The sequence below is a fragment of the Lithobates pipiens genome, unplaced genomic scaffold (assembly GCF_037356315.1).
Source record: "Lithobates pipiens isolate NorthernLeopardFrog02 unplaced genomic scaffold, aLitPip1_a1.2 Scaffold_18, whole genome shotgun sequence".
Lineage (NCBI taxonomy): Eukaryota > Metazoa > Chordata > Amphibia > Anura > Ranidae > Lithobates > Lithobates pipiens.
Window position 1 is genome coordinate 442,045,238 of NW_027507758.1, and position 22,068 is coordinate 442,067,305.

General features: G+C 43.3%; 1 protein-coding gene across 3 annotated transcripts in view; it reads right to left on the bottom strand.

Moving 5' to 3' along the window:
- The window catches only part of MED12L (mediator complex subunit 12L), a 740,921-nt gene that overhangs the window by 196,966 nt on the left and 521,887 nt on the right, over window positions 1–22,068 (bottom strand). For all 3 annotated transcript variants that reach the window (XM_077488157.1, XM_077488156.1, XM_077488155.1), the window contains exons 19-20: window positions 13,297–13,440; window positions 2,230–2,393 (exon numbers count right to left, since the gene is read on the bottom strand). In XM_077488157.1, coding sequence (XP_077344283.1) covers window positions 2,230–2,393; window positions 13,297–13,440 — 308 coding nt within the window. The remainder of the gene's footprint in view (window positions 1–2,229; window positions 2,394–13,296; window positions 13,441–22,068) is intronic.

Here is a 22,068-nt window from a genome sequence, read left to right on the forward strand (position 1 = left end):
TAAGGACAAGGGCCTCTTCCCGACAACCCTGGCCGTTGGTTGTCAGGGTCTGCGGGCGGGGGGCTTATCGGAATCCGGGAGCCCCCTTTAATAAGGGGTCCCCGGATACCGGCCCCCCACCCTATGTGAATGAGTATGGGGTACAATGTACCCCTACCCATTCACCTGTAAAATAAAAGTACAAAAAAAACACAACACACAAGATAAAATAGTTTATTGCACAGCTCCGGGGGTCTTCCGTCTTCGGGGGTCTTCTCGCCGGACTCCTCCGCTATCTTCTTTTAGCTCTTTTGCTAGCGGGGGAGTCCGGCTTTCTTCCTCGCCGCCGCCCTCTTCTCCCGACTTCGGGGGTCTTGTCCCCCTCTTCGGTTCTTCTGCCGGGCCACCGCGCCTTCTTATAGCTCTTTTACAGGCGGTGGCCCGGTCTTCTGTCGCCGCCACCGCCTTCCGTTCTTCTTCTTCTTCTTCTTCTTCTTCTCCAGGAGATGTTGACTCGACGATCTCTCCGGCCGCAATGCCAGGGACGCCCTGCGCTGCCACTTATATAGGGACAAGGGGCGGTGTCACATGGCTTTATGTCACATGGGTTGGTCACATGGGTTGATGTCACATGGGGACTGTGACATTGTAAGGGGGCGGGGTCACCATGTGACACCAACCCATGTGACATAAAGCCATGTGACACCGCCCCTTGTCCCTATATAAGTGGCCGCGCAGTGCGTCCCTGGCATTGTGGCCGGAGAGAGCGTCGAGTCAACATCTCCAGGAGAAGAAAGAGAAGAAGAAGAAGAACGGAAGGCGGCGGCGACAGAAGACCGGGCCACCGCCTGTAAAAGAGCTATAAGAAGGCGCGGTGGCCCGGCAGAAGAACCAAAGAGGGGGACAAGACCCCCGAAGTCGGGAGAAGAGGCCGGCGGCGAGGAAGAAAGCCGGACTCCTCCGCTAGCAAAAGAGCTACAAGAAGATAGCGGAGGAGTCCAGCGAGAAGACCCCCGAAGACGGAAGACCCCCGGAGCTGTGCAATAAAGTATTTTATCTCGTGTGTTGTGTTTTTTTTGTACTTTATTTTACAGGTGAATGGGTAGGGGTACATTGTACCCCATACTCATTCACATAGGGTGGGGGGCCGGTATCCGGGGGCCCCCTTATTAAAGGGGGCTCCCGGATTCCAATAAGCCCCCCGCCCGCAGACCCCCGACAACCAACGGCCAGGGTTGTCGGGAAGAGGCCCTTGTCCTCATCAACATGGGGACAAGGTGCTTTGGGGTGGGGGGGCTGCGTGGCCCCCCTTCCCCAAGGCACCCCCCCATGTTGAGGGCACGCGGCCTGGTACGGCTCAGGAGGGGGGGGCGCTCACTCTCCCCCCTTTCCTGGCCGGCCGGGTAGCGTGCTCGGACAAGGGTCTGTTGTGGACTTTGGGGGACCCCCACGCCAATTTTTTTCGGCGTTGGGGTTCCCCTTTAAGTCCATACCAGGCGGCGGGGCCAGCGACGTCTCTTTCGCGGGCCCCGCCTACCTGGAGACCCGCTCGAAATGAGCGGACTTTTCTCCGGGCGGGAAAAGTCCGCTCATTTCAAAAGTTCGGCGGACTGGCATACACACGCCCGGATTGTCCGCTGAAATGCGAGTACGGCGGGCAGATTGGTGTGCAACACGGCATTCTAAGTCCGCCGTACTTTCGGGTCAAAAAAGTATGCCAGAGGCTACACACGGGGGGATTGTTTGGCGGACTTGAGTTTGCCGGACTTTTCCACCGGATTGTTTGATCGTGTGTACGCGGCATTTGGGAACATGTCACATGCTTCAACCGTTTTTAGGGTGGAATATGCAACATGTTCCCACTCCTGCAGCTGTTGCCTTTAGTGACAGCAAGCCGGGCAGACAGATACACTGACAAGTCTGTACGAGTCCTGCATGGGACCTGCGATCTGCTGATCGCAAGTGCAATGCTTTACAATGTCAATGTAAAAAATAAATGCACATATTTTTACCTGTAAAAAGATGTACATTTATTATTTTGTTTTTTAAAGGGTGAACATATCCTTTAAGTTTTGACAAAAAAACAGGAAGCTGATTGGTTTTTATGCAGATCTGCACCAGATTTTGCACTCTCTAGTTTTAGTAAATCAACTGCAAAATTAATATATTTCTCTATATTTTTAGTGATTGGGGGCATTTGAAAACAATATAAACAAACAAGCAAAGAAACAAAATGATTGAAATACAAACCCTTCAAAAACTTGTGATGTCTGTTCATAATTTAAAATTAGGCAGGCGTGGTATCGTCTTAGCACCGCTACAATGTACAGACACAAACGCGTTGTGTAACTTCCTGCAAGATTTGATGATTTCAACAGCAATTCTGCTTCCACTACACTCAGTTCATTTAGCAGCTGAAAAACATGAGACAAATTGGTTTAAGATTAGGTTTGAGAATGTGAACATTACATGAACAGCATTGTGTAACTGCAAATATGCTGTGTGCAGACTATTTTTATGGGCTGGTATGTGGAAGTGTAGAAGTGTGACTTTTGTCCAAGTGCCAGGAAGCATCACAACAGTGGGGCACACTAGGTCAGTGTTTCTCAACCTTTTTTCAGTCAAGCCCTTTAAAAATGATGGACAATCTCCAGGCACCCTTTAAAAATGATGGACAATCTTGAGGCACCAATTAAAAATGATGGACATTCTTGAGGCACCCTTTAAAAATGATGGACAATCTCAAGGCACCCTTTAAAAATGATGGACAATCTCGAGGCACCCTTAAAAATGATGTACAATCTCGAGGCACCCTTTAAAAATTATGGATAGTCTCGAGGCATCGCATTGTAAAATGTAAAAAGTATTCTAATAGTTTTACATAATGCAGCAACATCCACACAAGTAGAACACATAACGTTAGAGATGATTTATTCTTCCAAAGCAAATACACTTTTGCAAACTGGTACTGACTAGTGTTCCAATGTTTCTCTTCTCCCTCAGTTTTTCCCCATCACTAAGCTAATGTGACCCCAATGCTGATGGTGTGGGGCAGGGGATGGTCATGCAAGGATGCTATGCAGGCAACTGACATCTTCCTTATCAACTGATGATGCCATTGGTCGTTAGGACGCCAGCAGCTAGGGGGTTGTAATGGTGCACAATGAAAGCCTATGGCTTTGTGTAACTAAAAGGCAGGCTTCATCCATACACTGGCTTGTATGCAATTTTTAGGCATTTTTTTAAGGCCCCCCTGAAAAAACCTCAAGGCACCCTGGATGAAAAAGGCTGCACTAGGGGAAGGGTATATTTGTATGCAGCTTCAGGTGTGCTCAGCTTGTTATGTGCCACATACATGTAAAGCAAACACTTCAATGACGTTCTTATGTGGACTGAGTTGTATATGATTGTGTGCTTAAGGGGCACTCAGAATTTGCAAACACAAGACGGCAAGGAACTTGATGTGCATCTATTTTTAGGGATTGTCTCATTTTCCTTTCTTTAACTACTTCAATACTGGCCCCCTCCCCCCTTCCTGTCCAGATCAATTTTCAGATTTCAGCGCTGTCACAATTTGAATGACATTTGAGCGGTCATGCAGCACTGTACCCAAACAAAATTTTTATAATTTTCTTCCCACAATTAGAGCTTTCTTTTGGGGGTATTTTATCACCACTGGGTTTTTTATCTTTTGCTAAACAAACTAAAAAATGTTTTTCTTTGTTTCTGTTTTTGCAATTTTGTTTTCTCCTTCCCTGACGGGCACTGATGAGGAGGCACTAATATGTAGAATTTATGGGCACTGATAGGCGGCACTGATGGGCACCTTTAGGCTACACTGATATGCAGCACTGATAGGCGGCACTGATGGGCATTGATAGGTGGCACTCATGGGCGGCACTCATGGGCACTGATAGGCAGCACTGATGGGCACTAATAGTTGGCACTGATAGGCAGCGCTGATGAGGAGGTACTGAAAGGCATTACTAATGAGCGCTGATTGGCATCTGTGAAGGGCACTGGCAGGCGTTACCGAAGGGCACTGATTGTCACTTGATGGGCAGTGATTGGCAATTTGGGTGGGTACTCATTGGGGTTTGGGTGGGCACTGATTGCATTGTGGTTGGTTACTCTGATGGGGGCTGCGCTGATAATCAATGTGCTGATCGTCTCTCCCTGTCAGTGCAAACCAAGGAAAGCTGATTACCGGCATTTCCTGGTTCACGCTGTGTCAGAGGCTCTTTACAGCGATCGGAGGTGCAGTGTGTCAGAGTGACACACCACATCACCGATCGCCGCGCTGCACACCCCCACAGGCGCGTTCTGGCATGTTATCCTGCTGGACGTCATATGATGACCAGTCAGGATAACTGAACCACTTCCAGCCATCATTCTGCTATAGGCCGGGCGGGAAGTTGTTAAAATACTCAAAATAGCATGTGAACTTTCAGCCTATATTAGTATCTACACAACTAAAGCAGTTCATACAATAACATTTGCTATAAACCCTTTAAAGTCTATACTTGACCGGAAAGGGTCAATTACTGTATTTATTGGATTATAACACATACTTTTTCACCCTGCAAATCTGTGCAAATAGTGTGCGTGTTATACGCTGATACTGCAATTTGGGCTGCCTAGGAGGGAACGGGGTAGGATGAGCGCTGTCAGATTACATACAGCGAGAATCTCCTGTTTACTCAGCGGCCTCTGTAATAGGAAGTCCTGTCTCCTGGGACGGCATTGGACCATTTTTCTGTCTATCATAGATGCCGGTCCAGGAGTCGGGACTTTGTATTAAAAAGGCCACAGAGAAAACAGGAGATTCTCGCTGTATGTAATCTGACAGCGCTCACCCCGCCACCCTTCCTGTCCCTTCCGAGGCAGCAGTAATGGGATGAGCCTAGTGAAACAAACAGCTATTCCTTCACAACAACAAAAGGTACTGTATGTATCCCCTCTAGGGTTAACCCAGGAGATTAAAGGGAGCATGTCTGGATGCTGCACCTTTGTTAGGACCTAACATGAACCCCCTGGTGCTGGCTGGACTCTGTTGTGCCTCTGAATGTGGTATTGGAAAGAACTGTTGGTGAATTACACAATAAGAGTCTGACTGCAAGGAGATTACTTTGTGTCTTACACCGCAAACAGCTGACATAGGACGAAAGGTTTTCCCCAGTGGCAAATACTGGAAAGGGGTAATACCTCCTCGTGGGGTGAATAATTTTGGTGAGTGCATTTCCTATGGGGCACTTACTAAGAAGCACTGAATAACATTTGTGAAGAGCACTTGGAACTTTATTTTGCACATTATTTTTATGATATCTGGACTTTTTTAGTGCACCAGCACTGTTCATCAGAGGACATTTTATATGTGCTATGTTTATTGTTATATACTATTATTACAGCAGATAACTGGTCCTAATTTGTGCTTTTTGCACAGGAGGATTTTTCAGTGCACTAACACTGTTTATATGAGGATATATGCTTTCTGATTTATTGTCACAGCAGATAATTGGTTTCAGATGTTTTTTGCACAGGATGTATACATTATAAATACGGATTGGATTGGCACCAATCTGTATTTTAGTAATCGCATATTAGATCGTAGCAATAATCACTTGGATCATTTGCACATTTACAATGCTTTTTCTTCTTCTGCATAGACACCATATCAGGAATTCACTTTATCAGTGATAGGTTCCAACAACAGCATACGGTATTAGGTTGTGGTAACAATCATTTGGATTATTTGCACATTTTGCACATCTTCATTGCATTATTTGCACAGGTACCATATTGGGAATTCACCACATCAGAAAGCTAAAGTAAAGTGACTGTGCAGAACTGGATTTGACAGGCATGCAGGGGCAGGTGAGTGGTCCTGAACATAGATAGTAGGCGTTCTGGGAAACTCACCCACCCCTGCACACCTGTCAAATTAGAACGAGTGGCTGTGTGCATACAGTGCTGCGCCCCCATAGAGTTACATAGGGCTACACAGCTCCAGTCACATAAACAAACAGCCAGTTCACAATGTATGGGCTACAGCACCCATGTGAATGAGGCTTTATTGTAATTGAGTGTGATTGGCATGTTTTGATAACTCAAGCTGATACAAGTACAGTATACTGAAAGTTACTGTGAATTAGGCCGGGTTCACACTAGTGCGACATGACACTCCTTAGGATCCGACTTTGCCCTGCGACTTGAAGTCAGAGATGTGTCCGACTTCAATGAACGGGGATCCGACTTAGATCACCGCCATGTGTTTGGTTTGAATCTTGAGGGGGAACTCCACGTCAAATTTTAAATAAAAAACCAGCATGGGTTCCCCTTCCAGGAGCATGCCAGGTCCTTCGGTCTGGTATGGATTTTAAGAGGAACCCCATAAGCCGAAATAACGGCCTGCGGGTCCCCCCAAAAGCGGTCAGGAAAGAGGGTTGGGAGCAGCGAGCGCCCCCTCCTTAACCGTATTGTGTGCCCCCCACCCCAAAGCACCTTGTCCCCATGTTGATGGCCAGGGTTGTCGGGGTCTGCGGGGGGGCTTATCGGAATCCGGGAACACCCTTTAATAAGGGGGCCCCCAGATCCCAGCCCCCCACCCTATGTGGTTTTCAAAGTAATTTATTAGGCAGCTCCGGGGGCCTCTTCGGACTTGGGCGGTCTCTTCCAACTTCTCCGCTCTATCCGGCCTCTTCTCTCGCTCTCCAGCCTCTTCTCCTGGTCTCCGCACTCTCTGGCCTCTTCTCCGACTCTACAGCCTCTTCTCCCGGTCTCCGGTTCTTCTCCCGTTCTCCGGGGTGTCTTCTGCCGGGCTCCTCCGCTATCTTCTGCTCCTTTGCCTGCTCTTTTGCTAGCATTGACCCGGTCTTCTCCGCCGTCTTCTTCCCTCTGGTCTTCTTCCGATGTTGACACAACGCTCTCTCCAAATGAAATGCCATGTTTATATAGGCATGGACCGAAGGGCCTGATATGCTCTTGGAGGGGGAACCCATGCCAGTTTTTTATTTAAAATTTGGCATGGCATCCCCCTCAAGATCATCAGGGCACAAGTCACATGCCAAAGTTGGATCAGGCAAGACAGCGACCCGACTTTGATCCGACTTTATTGATATTCAATGGGCTGAAGTAGGATCAAAGTCAGACCAAAGTAGTGCAGGGAGCATTTTCAAAGTTGGACCAACCTGTGTCGGACCAGTTAAGATGGCTCCCATAGGGAAACTTTGATTTTCACACATCATGCGACATGAGCTCCCAATGTCGGAGTGTTTGTTGCATCAGTGTGAACCCGGCCTTAAGCCCATCCGAACATTCCATTTATATCAGCTAACGCAATACAGCTGATTCAAAACAAAAGGTGTCCTACAGTGTACTTTTAGTATAAAGCAGCCAAAGTCTGAGTAGAAAAGCTTGAGAAGGACACTTTCTCTCAGTTTTGGGGCAGTGGTCCACTGCAACCCCTGTATAAAAAGTGCTTAGACCTCTTCAGTCAACACGATCTTCTTGCTTATTGGAGCTCTCTGGCTCTGACACAGCAAAGGCGTGTGTCAGACCTCTGTTTCCACACATAATGCAAGGGGCCTTCTCTGCAATGTGCTGGCAGGAGACAGACTTCTCTAATCAAGCTGTCCCTGCTTTTTAACCTCCTGCCGACCACACACAGTAAATATACTGAAAGCGGGCGACAGATGCAGGCTCAGTAAAATACATGTATGTTTCGGGCTTTGTTCCAGGTTTGGGGTGCACATGCACACACCCCCTGTCGACCTGTGCTTTGATTGGACACAGCATGAGTTCGGCAGCAGATTTCAGCCAATGATTTTGGCTGAAACCTGTTTGTTGGCTGTATCCAATCACACTCACAGTTCTGTGTTTACAAACACACAGACCTCTATGTACAGTGAACAGCGATCTGCCTGTTTCTGAAAACAGGCAGATTAGTAAGGCTACTTTCACACTGGGGCAGGCGGGTGCCGGTGGTAAAGTGGCGCTATTTTTAGCGCCCCTTTATCATCATTTTAGTAGCGCTATTCGCCTGCTAGCGGGGTGGTTTTAAACCCCACTAGCAGTCGAAAAATTATAGTCTTTGTATTCTATTCTCTTAGTGAAAAATATATACAGTATAATATAATATATATATATATATACATATACATATATATATATATATATATATATATATATATATATATAAATAAAATTATAGCACAGTTAACTAGATTAGACTCCTGAATTATTAAAACTAAAACAAGTCAAGTAGCTTCTGTGCATGTATACATTAATAATTCACCAGTTAAGTGAAAGCACGCTATGAGTAAACAATCTAAACACATTTAAAGTATATAAAAAAAAAATTAAAGGCTGTCAACGGTTACTACTTATGGTTTTATTTTTGTTGTTTACATAAACATTTTCCCATTCTACTAAGAAATTGAAATAGATTCAAAAACATTAGTAGGGAGGAACCCTAAGACACAAGGTATCCCTTTAAGTCTTGTTTACACCATATGCAGTCGACTGCATATGCAAGAAAAATTATTGTATTTCAATTAGTCTATTTTGCACCATTATAGTGCTTTCACAAGTATTTTAAAAATACAGCATGCATTATTTTTTCACACCAGAATCCAGAGGACCCGGCGGATCCCAGATCGCGAGTAAACGGCCGCTGATCGTGGCCATTTACCATGTGATCGCTCCGTCGAATAATGGAACATTTCACTTGTAAACAAACCGGCGTCATGTCATGACACCGGTTCCTCTCTCCCCTCTCTGTACCAATGGGTACATTGTGAGAGGAGAGGGGGAGAGAGCGGAGGGTAGCGGCACTGTGGGCTAGATCTGTAGAGCCCACAGTGCTGCTCTGTGATAAATGCAGTCACATCCATGGATCCATCCATCCATGCTCAGCAATACCCTGCATTACTCTACCATACCCTGCAATACTCTGCCATACCCTGCCATACCCTGCAATACCCTACCATACTCTGCATTACCATACCATACTCTGCAATACCCTACCATACTCTGCAATACCCTGCAGTACCCTGCAATACTCTGCAATACTCTGCAATACCCTGCCATAATCTGCAATACCCTGCAATACCCCACCATACCCTGCAATACCCTGCCATACCCTGCAATACCCTGCCATAACCTGCCATACTCTGCAATACCCTGCCATACTCTGCAATACCCAGCCATACCCAACCATACTCTGCACAATACCCAGCCATACTCTGCAATACCCAGCCATACCCATCCATACTCTGCAATACCCAGCCATATTCTACAATAGCCAGCCATACTCTGCAATCCCAGCCATACTATGCAATACTCAGTGATACCCAGCCATATTCTGCAATACCCAGCCATACTCAGCGATACCCAGCCGTACCCAGCCATACCCAGCCATGCTCAGCCATACTCGGCTGTACTCGGCCACTGTATGTGGCCAGGCTGTGGAAGTCTCACACATGTGGTATCGCCATACTCAGGAGGAGTAGGAGAATCTATTTTGGGGTGTCATTTTTGGTATGTACATGCTATGTGTTAGAAATATTGTATAAATGGTATTGACAACTTTGTGTTAAAAAAATAAAGTGTTTTAACCACTTACCGCCTGCCAGCCGTCATATGACGTCCTTGACTTTGTGCAGGGATATCTGAATGATGCCTGCAGCTACAGGCATCATTCAGATATCAGCTTTTTCAGCCAGTGATTTCCTACACCATAAGAATAATCATAATGGCTGTTCCGCTGCTTGATCGTTCTTACGGGAGGCGAGAAGGGGCGCCCCCTTCCCGCCGGTGCTTCTACCGACTCACCGCTACGATCTAAGCCAGGATCATTTTTTTTTTATAGCAGGCTTCTTGACCCCATATCTCACTGTAAAGAGGACCTTTCATGCAATATTCCTTTTACAAGGGATGTTTACATTCCTTGTAATAGGAATAAAAGTGATCAAAAAATTTTTTTGGGATAGCAGGGCGGAAGCGACGTCAAAACATCACTTCCGCCCATACGTTTTAAAGGGCCATTTTTCTTTTGTCATTTTTTTTAAATAACAATTTTTTTTTTTTTTTTTTTGCATTTAAGTCCAAATATGAGATCTGAGTACTTTTTGACCCCAGATCTCATATTTAAGAGGACCTGTCATGCTTTTTTCTAATACAAGGGATGTTTACATTCCTTGTAATAGGAATAAAAGTGACCCAAATTCGTTTTTTTTTTTTTTTAAAACTGATTAAAAATAAATAAAATCAAATAAAACAAATAAGATTTTTTTTTTAAAGTGACCCTTCCCGACAAGCTTGCGCGAAGAAGTAAACGGATATGTGAGTAGCGCCCACATATGAAAACGGTGGTCAAACTACACATGTAAAGTATCGCCACGATCGGTAGAGCGAAAGCAATAATTCTAGCCCTAGACCTCCTCTGTAACTCAAAACATGCAACCTGTATAATTTTTTAAACGTCGCCTATGGAGATTTTTAAAGGTAAAAGTTTGACGCCATTCCACGACCAATTTGGAAGCGTGACATGTTGGGTATCAATTTACTCAGCGTAACATTATCTTTCATGATATAAAAAAAAATTGGCTAACTTTAATGGTGTCTTATTTTGTTATTCAAAAAAGTGAATTTTTTCCAAAAAAAGTGCGCTTGTAAGACAGCTGCACAAATACGGTGTGACCAAAAGTATTGCAATGACCACCATTTTATTCTCTAGGGTGTTAGAAAAAAAATGTATAATGTTTGGGTGTTCTAAGTATTTTTGTAGCAAAAAAAACGCACTTTTAACTTGTAAACACTGCGTCTGAAAAAGAGGCCTGGTTTTTAAGTGGTTAACATAGATGTCCTGTAGCTTACTGAGATAAACTGAAAAGGGCTGATAAGACTGCTTGAGATTTCAGTGCCACTGAAAATTGGGAACTTACTGGATTTCTGTCAGGGTCAGCAGATAATTCTTGAACTTTTACACAGCTATAATAACTCTTTCAATTATATATTTAAAGTGGAAGTAAAGGCAACACCTAACTAATTCTAAACCTACTCTCAGCCAAATTCTAAGCTTAATCTACCTACCCCTGTAAAGAAAAAAAAAATCGCTATACTTACCTGTTCTGCAGCTCCAGCTACTCCAGTCCAGTCCCACACTGAGCTGTCAGCAGCAGCTTCTGTGTGTAGCAATTTCCAGAAGAAGCAGCCGACAATGGAAGCCACATAGTAACTCTATTACCGCGTACACACGATTGGATTTTCCGACAACAAAATCGTGGATTTTTTTCCAAAGGATGTTGGCTCGAACTTGTCTTGCATACACACGGTTACTCAAATGTTGTTGGAAATTCCGAACGTCAAGAACGCGGTGCCGTACAACACGTACAACGGAACTATAAAAAAGAAATTCAATAGCCAGTGCACCACTCGTACTTGATTCCAAGCATGCGTGGAATTTTGTGCATCGGACTTGTTTACACAAGCTCGGAATTTCCGACAACAAAACTTGTTGTCGGAAAATATTAGAACCTGTTCTCAAACATTTGTGAGCGGAAATTTCAACAGCAAATGTTCGATGGAGCATACACATGGTCGGACTTTCCCACAACAAGCTCACATCGAACATTTGCCATTGGAAATTCCGATCGTGTGTACGTGGCATATGGGTGACATCACTCCCCAGTCATTTCTCAGCCATTGTTGGCTTTTTCCTGCACACAGAGGGTGCCGCTGAAGACCAGACCAGAGTGGCTGCAGAACAGGTAAGTATGACAATCTCTTCTTTACAGATTTAGATAGATTAGGCCTAGAATGTGGCTGAGAGTAGGTTTATGCCACGTACACAGAACCGGACTTTTCGACGGACTAGGTCCGATGGTCTTCCCGACTGACTTTCGGCGGTGGTCCAACGGACTTTTAAACGGACTTGGCCACACATGACCGGACTAAGTCCATCCGAAAGTCAGTTTGTTTTGAACATAATGACGTAAACGGGACTAAACAAGGAAGTTCAATAGCCAATAGCCTATAGCTGCCCTTGCGTCATATTTGGTCTGTCAGACTAGCACACAGACAAACGGTTTTCCCGATTTTTTTGTCCGTTGGACTTGAGTCTGTCGGATAGATTTGAAACATGTTATATTTCTAGGTCTGTTGGACTTTTGGGGAAAAAAAGTCAGCTGGAGCCCACACACAATCAAATTGTGAGACGGATTCCGGTCCGCCGGACCAAGTCTGCCGGAAAGTCCGATCATGTGTACGCGGCATTAGAGTTAATTCGGTTTTGCCTTTTCTTCCACTTTAACACACCAAAGGCCAGTGTATAAAACAAATTCATTGTTAGGATTTTCATATGCCTTACCAGCCTCAAGGATTATTCAAATTTATTACTGTTACAGCATAAATACAACTTGAAGACATATCATATTTTGGGTTTGTTATCATCAGAAAGGGCTGTGCATTATTACCAACTGGACTGTGATTTCCTTAAGTGAATGGCCTTGAGGTTGATTCAGAGCTAAGCATTGAGGTAATATGTTGTAACATCTGATTTAATGTCTATACGTTAACACAAGGCATAGTGTGAATAGGCCCTAATTGTTTTGGTGAGCTCCTGCTGTGCAGTTTTGTAATGAACAAATTGTCTAGAGATTATGTACAGTCTATTTGCATATGTGGGGGCAAAAGAAAAGTCATTCAAAAGCCTGATCTGAGCTTGAGAATGACCACATATTCTTTCCCACCTAAGCAATATCTAAGCAGCTATCAGGTGAAAAAGTTGACAGTTGCCCGTATACACAATGACTGTTACCAAAGAAGGCTTAAAATGAGCCATTCAATCTGCATGCTTTAACATTAGGTCACATCTAGTTGCTGTGGATTACTACACAATATTGGTCTTAGGACTACTTTATTAAGTTAACCAAAGGATGCATCTGCTATCCGCTGATCATTATTCTATCAAAGTAAAAACTCCCAAGGCTATAACAAATTAGTAAAAGGCATATTGTATGCTTTGATGAGCATGTATAATTGTTTTAGCAGAATCCAATAAAATTAGCAGGTCCATTAGCAGCAACCAGATAGCCAAAAGTTTCCACGCCTGTGCACGATATCTAAAAGAACACGAGGTTGCTACCACGCTGTACTATTTGCATGGGAGCACAATGAGATTAATGTCTGGCTCCAGGCACAGTCTGTTTAAGTAAGACAAACTCCAGTGCTTGCCTAGTATTATTTACTGCCTTAGAACAATCCTGTTTTCTAGTACCTCCATTCATCCAAGAACAACATCAGAGAATACTTAGGTACCTGTACAGCAAAATCAATGAGACCATTGATATTCAGAGCAGGCTCCATTAAATCAAGTATAAGTTGGACATGGTGAGCCAGAGGAAGGTGGTAAGACGTTCCAGAAGCAAAGCTTGTAATTTGTTCCAGCACATTGCAGGATATCTGGGGACACAACCAGGAGAAGCGTCATTTCTCAACAAGTAATTATCATACACAATAGAAGCTCACACCATGCACACGTAAGTACATTTCATTCTCCGTAATTAATGATATGTTTTACTTATTATCACTTAGGCATAAAGCAATAATTCAAGGATATGTTTAAGTCCTCTAAAAAATCATATGTCTGCCTCTAGATGTTCCTATCACAAGCTATGTAAGATGTATTCATATATATTGCATTAAAGTCACAAATGTATTAACTGTATTACTAGTATTAATTGTTTTACTTAAGTATGACTTGTTTTTTTTTGTTTTTTTTAATAGAATGGGATTAGAACCCCTGTCGGGTTTGTATTACTGTCTGTGTTCTGTTATGGAGATTCACCCTTTCTGTTTGTCCTGTTGACTTGTATCACCAATTTTAACCAGAATAGGCATAGAGGGGAAATCTTCCAATGGGGACACTAGTTCTGGTGACCCTGGTGACAACCAGGATTTCCCTTATTTTAGAGGAATTTCCTCTCACTTCCTGTTATGGCTATGAGGCAGGAAGTGAAGGGAAAATCTCTTCAATGGGATACAGATGGCCAAAAAAACTGACATGGGTTATAATCTTTCCTTACTCCATCCAAAATGAAAAACATGTTTTGGCTTTAGTTCTACTTTATTAGCAGTAATGTATAATAAACTCTCCCATCTGTAAAACTAGACAGAAGCTACATGATTTTTTGTAGAGATAACTGGGATAGCCACTGAGTTGGTCACAGATTGCCCAGCATGCCAGAGAAACCCCCGAGAGTGATTAACAGTCATTCTGATGCCACTATAAGGCTCCATGCACACTGAAGCTCATAAACGGTCGTTTTTGGGAGTTTGGGCATTTTTTTTAACAGCCCATAAACTCCCCTCTATGTTATCCTATGTGTCCATGCACACGTGGACGTTTTTGGATGTTTATCAGCAGGTGGAGTTTATAGGCTGTTTTCTGAATGCCATAAAATCGCATTCAGGAGTCGTTTTACTGAGTACAAAAAATGCCAAATGCTCATAAACGCTGATAAACATCGATAAACGATCAAAAACATGGCTCACCTGCATTTTTTCATGTCTTTGATCCATTGAAATAAAAAAAATTAAAAAACGCTAATAAACGCTATTGCAAAAATGTTAAAAAACTTTGAAAGACTCACTGCAAAGCTACTGGCGTTTATATAACATTATTTTAACGTCCAGTGTGCATGGTCTATGACAAGGGATGGTCCTTTCACAGTACACATAGTGCAGGAACTTGTGAGGAGGTGACACAGCTCGTTCAGAAATCACTTGAACACTTGGTAGATTTCTGATATTTAATGCATAATCTATCTTTGTATGGCCATCTTAAAGCGGGAGTCCGCCGGGACTCCGCGTTTTTTTTTTTTTTTTTTAAAGTCAGCAGCTACAAATACTGCAGCTGCTGACTTTTAAAATAGTGACACTTACCTGTCCAGCGCGCCCGCGATGTCGGCACCCGAACCCGAAGCCGATCTGTAGATATCTTGGGTATGGGGTACGACATCTTGGGTATAGGAATCAGGAAATGGAGCCTTTCGGCTTCATTTCCCGGTTCCCTACTGCGCATGCGCGAGCCGCGCTGCGCAATAAGGACGGTCCCCGCTGCCTCTGGGATCTGTGTGTTTTCCCAGCAGGCAGCGGGGCACTTGCGGAAAGGGGCGGGCACTTGCGGAAAGGGGCGTAATCTACGCCCCTTTCCGCAGAGAGCTATCCCGGAAGTGGGTGCAGTTACCTGGATTATCCAGGTAACTGCACCCCCCTCCCCCCTGAAAGGTGCCAATTGTGGCGCCGGAGGGGGGGAGGATTCCGATGAGCGGAAGGTCCATTTTAGGGTGGACCTCCGCTTTAAGTGTCCCAAACAATGAAAGAGGGTTAATAGGAGATTTTCCAGCATGTCAACTATTACGTCAGTTCCCAATTTCCTGAAGGGAACATCTACCAGCACATGTACTGCATCTTTTCATTGTTAGGGGATACTAGCCCCAAGGTCAAATTTTCGGAGCAGTGAGATACCAAAGAGACTACTAGTGGTAACAAATTAGATATCTTTACATTATAACTTGAAATTCCTTAGTGCGGTATACACACCAAAATTGGCCATGTTGTATTAGCATTATGTTACCATACATAATAAAAGTAAACACTAATGCCCCATACACACGGTCGGAAATTCTGACGGAAAAAGTCAGATCGGATTATCTTGTGTCGTGTGTGGGCTCTAATCAGACTTTTTCCGTCATAATTTCTGACGGAAAAAGTTTGAGAGCTGGATCTAAAATTTTCCGTCAACAAAATCAGACTTTTTCTGATCGTGTGTAGAGAATTCCAACGTACAAAGTGCCACACATACTCAGAAAAAATTTGGAGACGAAAGCTATTGGCTACTGGCCCCTATGTAGTCCTGTCGTACGTTGTGTACGGATTTTCTGACAATTTTGTGCGACTGTGTGTATACAACACAAGTTTCGGCCAAAACCCGTCGGAAAAATTCAGACGGATTTTGTAGTCGGAATGTCCTACCGTGTGTATGGGGTATAACAGTTATTATGTATGTGTAAATAAAAATAATTACATATCTTCAAAAATGTCATTAGCTCAGAACAGTTCATTCAAATTCTGTTTCAGAAAAGGTTTCTCCTTAGACAAAATACTTTATGGACAATTGTGGAGGATTTACTAAAACGGAAGCATGAAAAATCTGGCACAGCTCTGCAGAGAAATCAGCTTCCAGGTTGTATTGTCAAAGCTTAATTGAACAAGCTGAAGATAGAAGCTGATTGGCTACAATGCACAGCTGCATTAGATTCCGAGTGCTCCAGTTTAGTAAATCACCCCCCTGCAGTACATTACATTAACTACTGGTAAGAATTATTTGTATGCCAGTGGGAAAAAAGTGCTAAATTTTGCTACAATATTCAGAGACATACAGGGCCGTCTTTAAGGCAGGGCAAAAGGGGCAGCTGCCCTGGGCCCTGTCATTGTTGTGGGGCCCAAAGCAGCTGCCTCATACTTGCCAAGTACCCCAGTTTACATTCCCTTGTCCCTTGAAGTTTTAGTCCTGTGCTGCTACTAATGCTGCCCAGCTCTGCCCTATTGTGTACAAATGACTCACCTGCAGACCCTGTGTTTACATGTAAATACTGGCATTCATATGTAAATAGCAGTCACATGCATATGTAAATAGCTGAGGCCAACAGCATTGATATGTAAATAAAGGCAGCATTCATAGGTATATCATGCCCCCCCCTGCAGTGAGGAGAAGATGTGCTGTAACCTATCGCAACCAATGAGCAGTATTACTGTACAGTAATCTCTAGCAGCCAATCAACAAGCAGAAATGTGCTGTAACCTCTAGCAACTAATCAGTGAGCTTTAGGAGTGCTGTAACCTCTAGCAACCAGTCAGTAAGCAGTAATGATATGCTGTAACCTCTGGCAACCAATCGCAATTGCTGCCTGATCTGATACAGTAAGCTGATTTTAAGTCTAGCTGCTATTTATTGTATGTCTCAGAGAAGGTGGAGAGCGAAATTGCATGGGGGGGGGGGGGGCCCTAAGAAATTTTTTGCCCAGGGTCCAATCAATATTAAAGACGGCCCTGGAGACATACAAACACATGTTAATAGGAACAGTGTTAATAGATATTGGACATGTACATGAAAGACCAAGCATTAGGAACATAATGACACAGAGCACAGTTATAAATTATGTATATAATTAATAGAATAAAAACTTGAGCATTTGCAAAAAAATACAATTTAGCTCGTCTATATAGTTATCTAATGTTTATATTAATAAAATAAGTTTTACCTTGCTGGTAATATTTAATAAAGAACTGTGAATTTATTAAAGAAAATGTTCTGATCAGTTTACATGCCCAAACAAAACACTTGTTGATTTTAAAGAAAAGTTACTCAGTCATGCAATACTATACCCAAATGAAAGTTGCATATATTTTTGAGACAGATAGAGCTTTCTTTTGATGGTATTTTATGGGTTAACTGGGTTTTTTACTTTTTACTATAATATCACTGTACTACTTTGGGGAAGTGGTCAAGATTGCTTTTCTTTTTTTTTTTTTTTTTACACACTATGATTGCTTATAACAGTAATGATCATTACTGTAATTAGGGTTGCATCGATACCACTTTTTTAAGACTGAGTACAAGTACCGATACCCTTTTTCAATACTTGCTGATACCGATTACAGATACTTTTTTTTTTTATGTCAAGTGACAGTTTTCAAAGCACAATACAGATACACAATACAATACAAGCACTGATGGCTGGCACTGATAGGTGGCACTTACTGATGGGCACTGATATGCACCACTGATAGGTGGCACCGATATGTGGCACTTACTGATGGGCAGGTAGGCAGTGGCACTGATAATTGCTGGCAGCCTGCCATTAAAAATGTAATCTACGCTATAAAGAGAGTAACTATACAAGAGCCTATCTTGATACACCCTGAACTCGGCCTCAGTAAGCCTAGTCAGAATGCAGCAGCGGCCATCTTGATACACCCAGCCCATATAATTAGTGAACTGTATGGGCTGGGTGTAACAAGATGTCTGCTGCCGCCTTGTGACTGCAGGCTACTGAGGCCAAGTTCTGGGTTAACCAAGATGGGCATTGCCATGTACAGCCTCTGACAGAGACTCAGGCCGTCACTTTCGTTAAAGATTTTGACGGTCCGGTCACCGATGTACACGGCTGTGAGTGACCCACACCCCTGCCCACAGGCTTACCTTCGAACCTCCGCTGCACTGCAAGGACTCTGACTGTGCCACCCTCCACTCCGCCTTCTCCCACCCACTCTGCCCGGCCACTGACTTTCTGTATCGGATGAAGCATCGGAAGCGTTTGCCCGAGTACTCGGGCAAATACTTGGTATTGGCGGCGATACCGATACTAGTATCGGTATAAGTGCAACCCCAATTATAAGCAATCATTTAAAAAAAAGGTATTTATAATGTTAAGGTTATAAGTAGTGTTCAAGCCGTTCATCCAACAGCTGAATTTGCAGCAAGTTCAGCGGGGGTTCACCCTGCCGAATGCCATGCATTGCACTGCGCGCTTTTCCCAATCAGGGTGCAGTATAAGTTGGTTGTTAAGGAGCAGGGCCGGTAAGCTGGCCACCGCATCCTTAACAACCGATGAGTCATCAGCTGTTAATGGGTTACCCTGCTGGCAGCTGAATAGAAAAAAAAACTTGCCAGTTAAAAAATAAGGGAAAAAAAGACCACAGACCCCCACAACCACTGGCTACAGTTGTGGGATGAGACCTTTGTCCCCATCAACATGGAGACAAGGTGCATTGGGGTGGGGGGGCAGAGCCGCTTTCTCACCCCTCCCCCTTTTCCTGATCTGCCGGGCTGCATGCCTGGATAAGGGTCTGATATGGAATTGCATAGGGACCCCATGCCTTTTTTGTTATTTTACCGTGGGGTTCCCCTAAAAATCCATACCAGACCCAAAAAGCCTGGGTATGGACTGGGGGGGGGGGGGGGGAGACCCCCACACCATTCAATTGCAACCGACAATCATTTTAAATGTGATTGTACTTGTTTTTTTTTTCTTTAGAAATGTCATTTTTGCTGCAGCATGTTCTATATATTTGCTACAGATATGCCAATTTACAGGCAGACCAAGGGGAATTTTTTATTTCTATTGTTACACTCACTAGGCATCAATAAAATCACTACACTTGAAAAAACGATAATTTTTAAACAATTTTTTTGCATTGATAAATGTCCCCCAGGGCAGTACCCAGACCCTCGTACCACTTATATGGCCAATTACCTGCATATACATTTTCAAAATGGGCACTTTTGATGTGTGTGTATGTGTTTTCACTTGCATTTTTTTTTAAACTGAATGGGCTGTTTTACAAGGTAAGGGTTTACAAATACATTAAGAAAGGAGACAAACTTGTTTAGGTATATCAGGGCCAGTTCACATCACATGCAGTTCAGTGTGTTTTTTTTCTGTATCAAAAACGCATGGAAAGGGGGTTATATGGTTTCCAATGGCATAGATCACACCAGTGCAGTCAGTTCCAGGGCTTTCCAGCTCCAGAAAATGGTAGAACATGCTGCATTTTTGCTGCACTGGGCTGTACTGGAACACCATAAAATGCATCAAAAACGCACCTGAATGCATTAGATGCATTAAAAATGCATCACAAACGCACCAGACTCCAGTACAATGGAAAAAAAGAACAGGAAAAAGTAAGAAAAAAAGCATCTGGATTCGTATAAAAAAGGCACTGGAAACTAGTCAAAAATGTGTTAAAAACGAGCATGCAGAAACGCATCCAGAACAGATCTGAAGTGTGTTTTTGTGACGTGAACTAGCCCTTAATGACAGGAAGAGAAGATACTGTGGGATCACAAAAATGAAAACTGGGAACATATTATTCTAGTAGTCATGGTTAATTTTAGTATTTCTAGAGGTGTCAGATGAAATTACTCTCTTAAAACCCAACTCCAACCACAACAAAAAAATTTGTCCCCATACACACACATTGCAAAGGTTACATGCTCGCCAAGTCTAGGGGGTTGCAGAAGTGACTGTATTGTTTTCCACCATCTAGCAGCCTCCCTCAAACCATACAACAGCCTTCTGCAAGATGCAGTTGCAATCCTGGCTCCACCATGTACAGTGCAGGGTTTATACCCCTGCATTTTACAAGATCACTCTGAGGCTCTGCTCACAGACCACCACTTTGGGGGGGACAGAGCAACATCAGAGCCTGCTGGAGCAGGGAGTCAGGTAAGTAATACCCTCTTCTATACCCTGTGAAGTGAGCAGCCTCAGATGATACACAAAGATGAAACAAATCTCCCTACATAAGTTTTACATGTATATCTGCTGTCTTTCTTTTCTTTGGAAAGTGCACATAGTGTTACAAATCTTTCTTCCTGTTTCAGCAGTGGGAGTCTGGGCCTACACTGTGTGTGAGCTGATTGGAGGAAAGTCACCTCCCCTGTAGGCAGAGAAATTAAGAAACTTGCAGAGCTGTGCTGTGAATAGACCAGCTCTCTGCTTATCTGTCTCTAAGTTCCCTCCTGATACAAATTTCCAGCTGAAAGTGTGCATGAGGTCTTACCTTCACTAACAGATGCACCCACTGGACGAACTATATATACTATGTATACTGTATGTAGCATCAGCTGCACACAGCACTGTGTTCTGGCAGCTGGATCTAAACTTCCCATAGTTGCAAATGAGAAAAGGCAAATATGGTGCACATATGTAACATGTATGGGTAGATAATAGTGCTAAATAGTTCATAAACTGATCAAGCAGCAATAAGGGGCATTATCTGCAACATTATTGGGCCAAAAGTGCAGGGTCAGCTACCTAATGAGCAGGTCATTAGCAATATTAATCAGGAAACTAAAGTAAAACTGCTATGTTTAAACTAAAACAAATAAAATGCTGAAAAGTCTGTCCTTTTTTTTTTTCTAGCACGAAAGTGCAAATTTTATGGATATATCTAAATAATATGATTTGAGATCACTTTTTTTTTTAACTCAGTTCCTCTGTACATCTAAATTGGCATCAAGCTCTTCACAGTATATTATATGGTACATACAAGACTATATTGCTGACATGGGCATGGGTGCTGCTCCACTCAGAATGTCAGGCAATGCATTTTATGAACCTCTTTTTCCCTAAGGCTAGGTTTCCACTAGTGCGACTTTTCATGCGATTTGGGACTGAAATGTCACATGACAAGTCGTACCCCATGATTTTTAATGAGTACTGTTCATACACTTCAAGACGCAGCGACTTCAAAGTAGTCCCTGCACTACTTTGGTCCCACTTTGATGTGACTTGAGGTCCATAGACCTCAAGAATACACAGGTATTGCTTCAAGTCATGGCAAAAAATCACGTTAAAAAATCGCATCAAAATCGCACAACTTTGGGGACGCAATAGTGGAAACATAGCCTTACAGTTTACAATTGTAAGTGCTCCATGTGTGCCCTTTTTCCCCATTTACCTTACATTTATGGGTAATTTAAAATAGTATTGTTTTAGTGGACTCTATACCATAAGTATATACAGGGGTTTTCTGCTATCTGCAGATCTTTAAAGTGGCATACAAGCCTTTTTTTTTTTTTTATGTTACAAGAGTTTTTATTGAGAAAAACAATACCAAGATACACGCTTGAGGAAAAAAAAGGAAAAGGGTCCCACATAGGGGAGCAAAACAGTAAAGCACATGTAAATACAAAATAAACACATTTTCAAAGGTTTCTAAAGCGAAAAGTAGCAAAGGATAGAGAGGGATGGGGAGGTGGGAGGAGAAGGTGGCAGCCTGCCCATAGGGGGGGCACAGCTACTCATCATAAAAAAATAAAAATACTGGCCCTTCAAGTGTGTGCGGGATGCCGGACACACAGGTATATGGGAAGCATGACATGCTCCAATCACTGGAAAAAATAAATAAATGTTTTTTAAAAATTACCCTTTAAGTGTGTGCAGGGCGCCTGCTATTGGAAGCATGACCTGATTGCAAACAAGAAGCTCTATTGGCTTCCATTAGAAAGTCCTGGAGGGG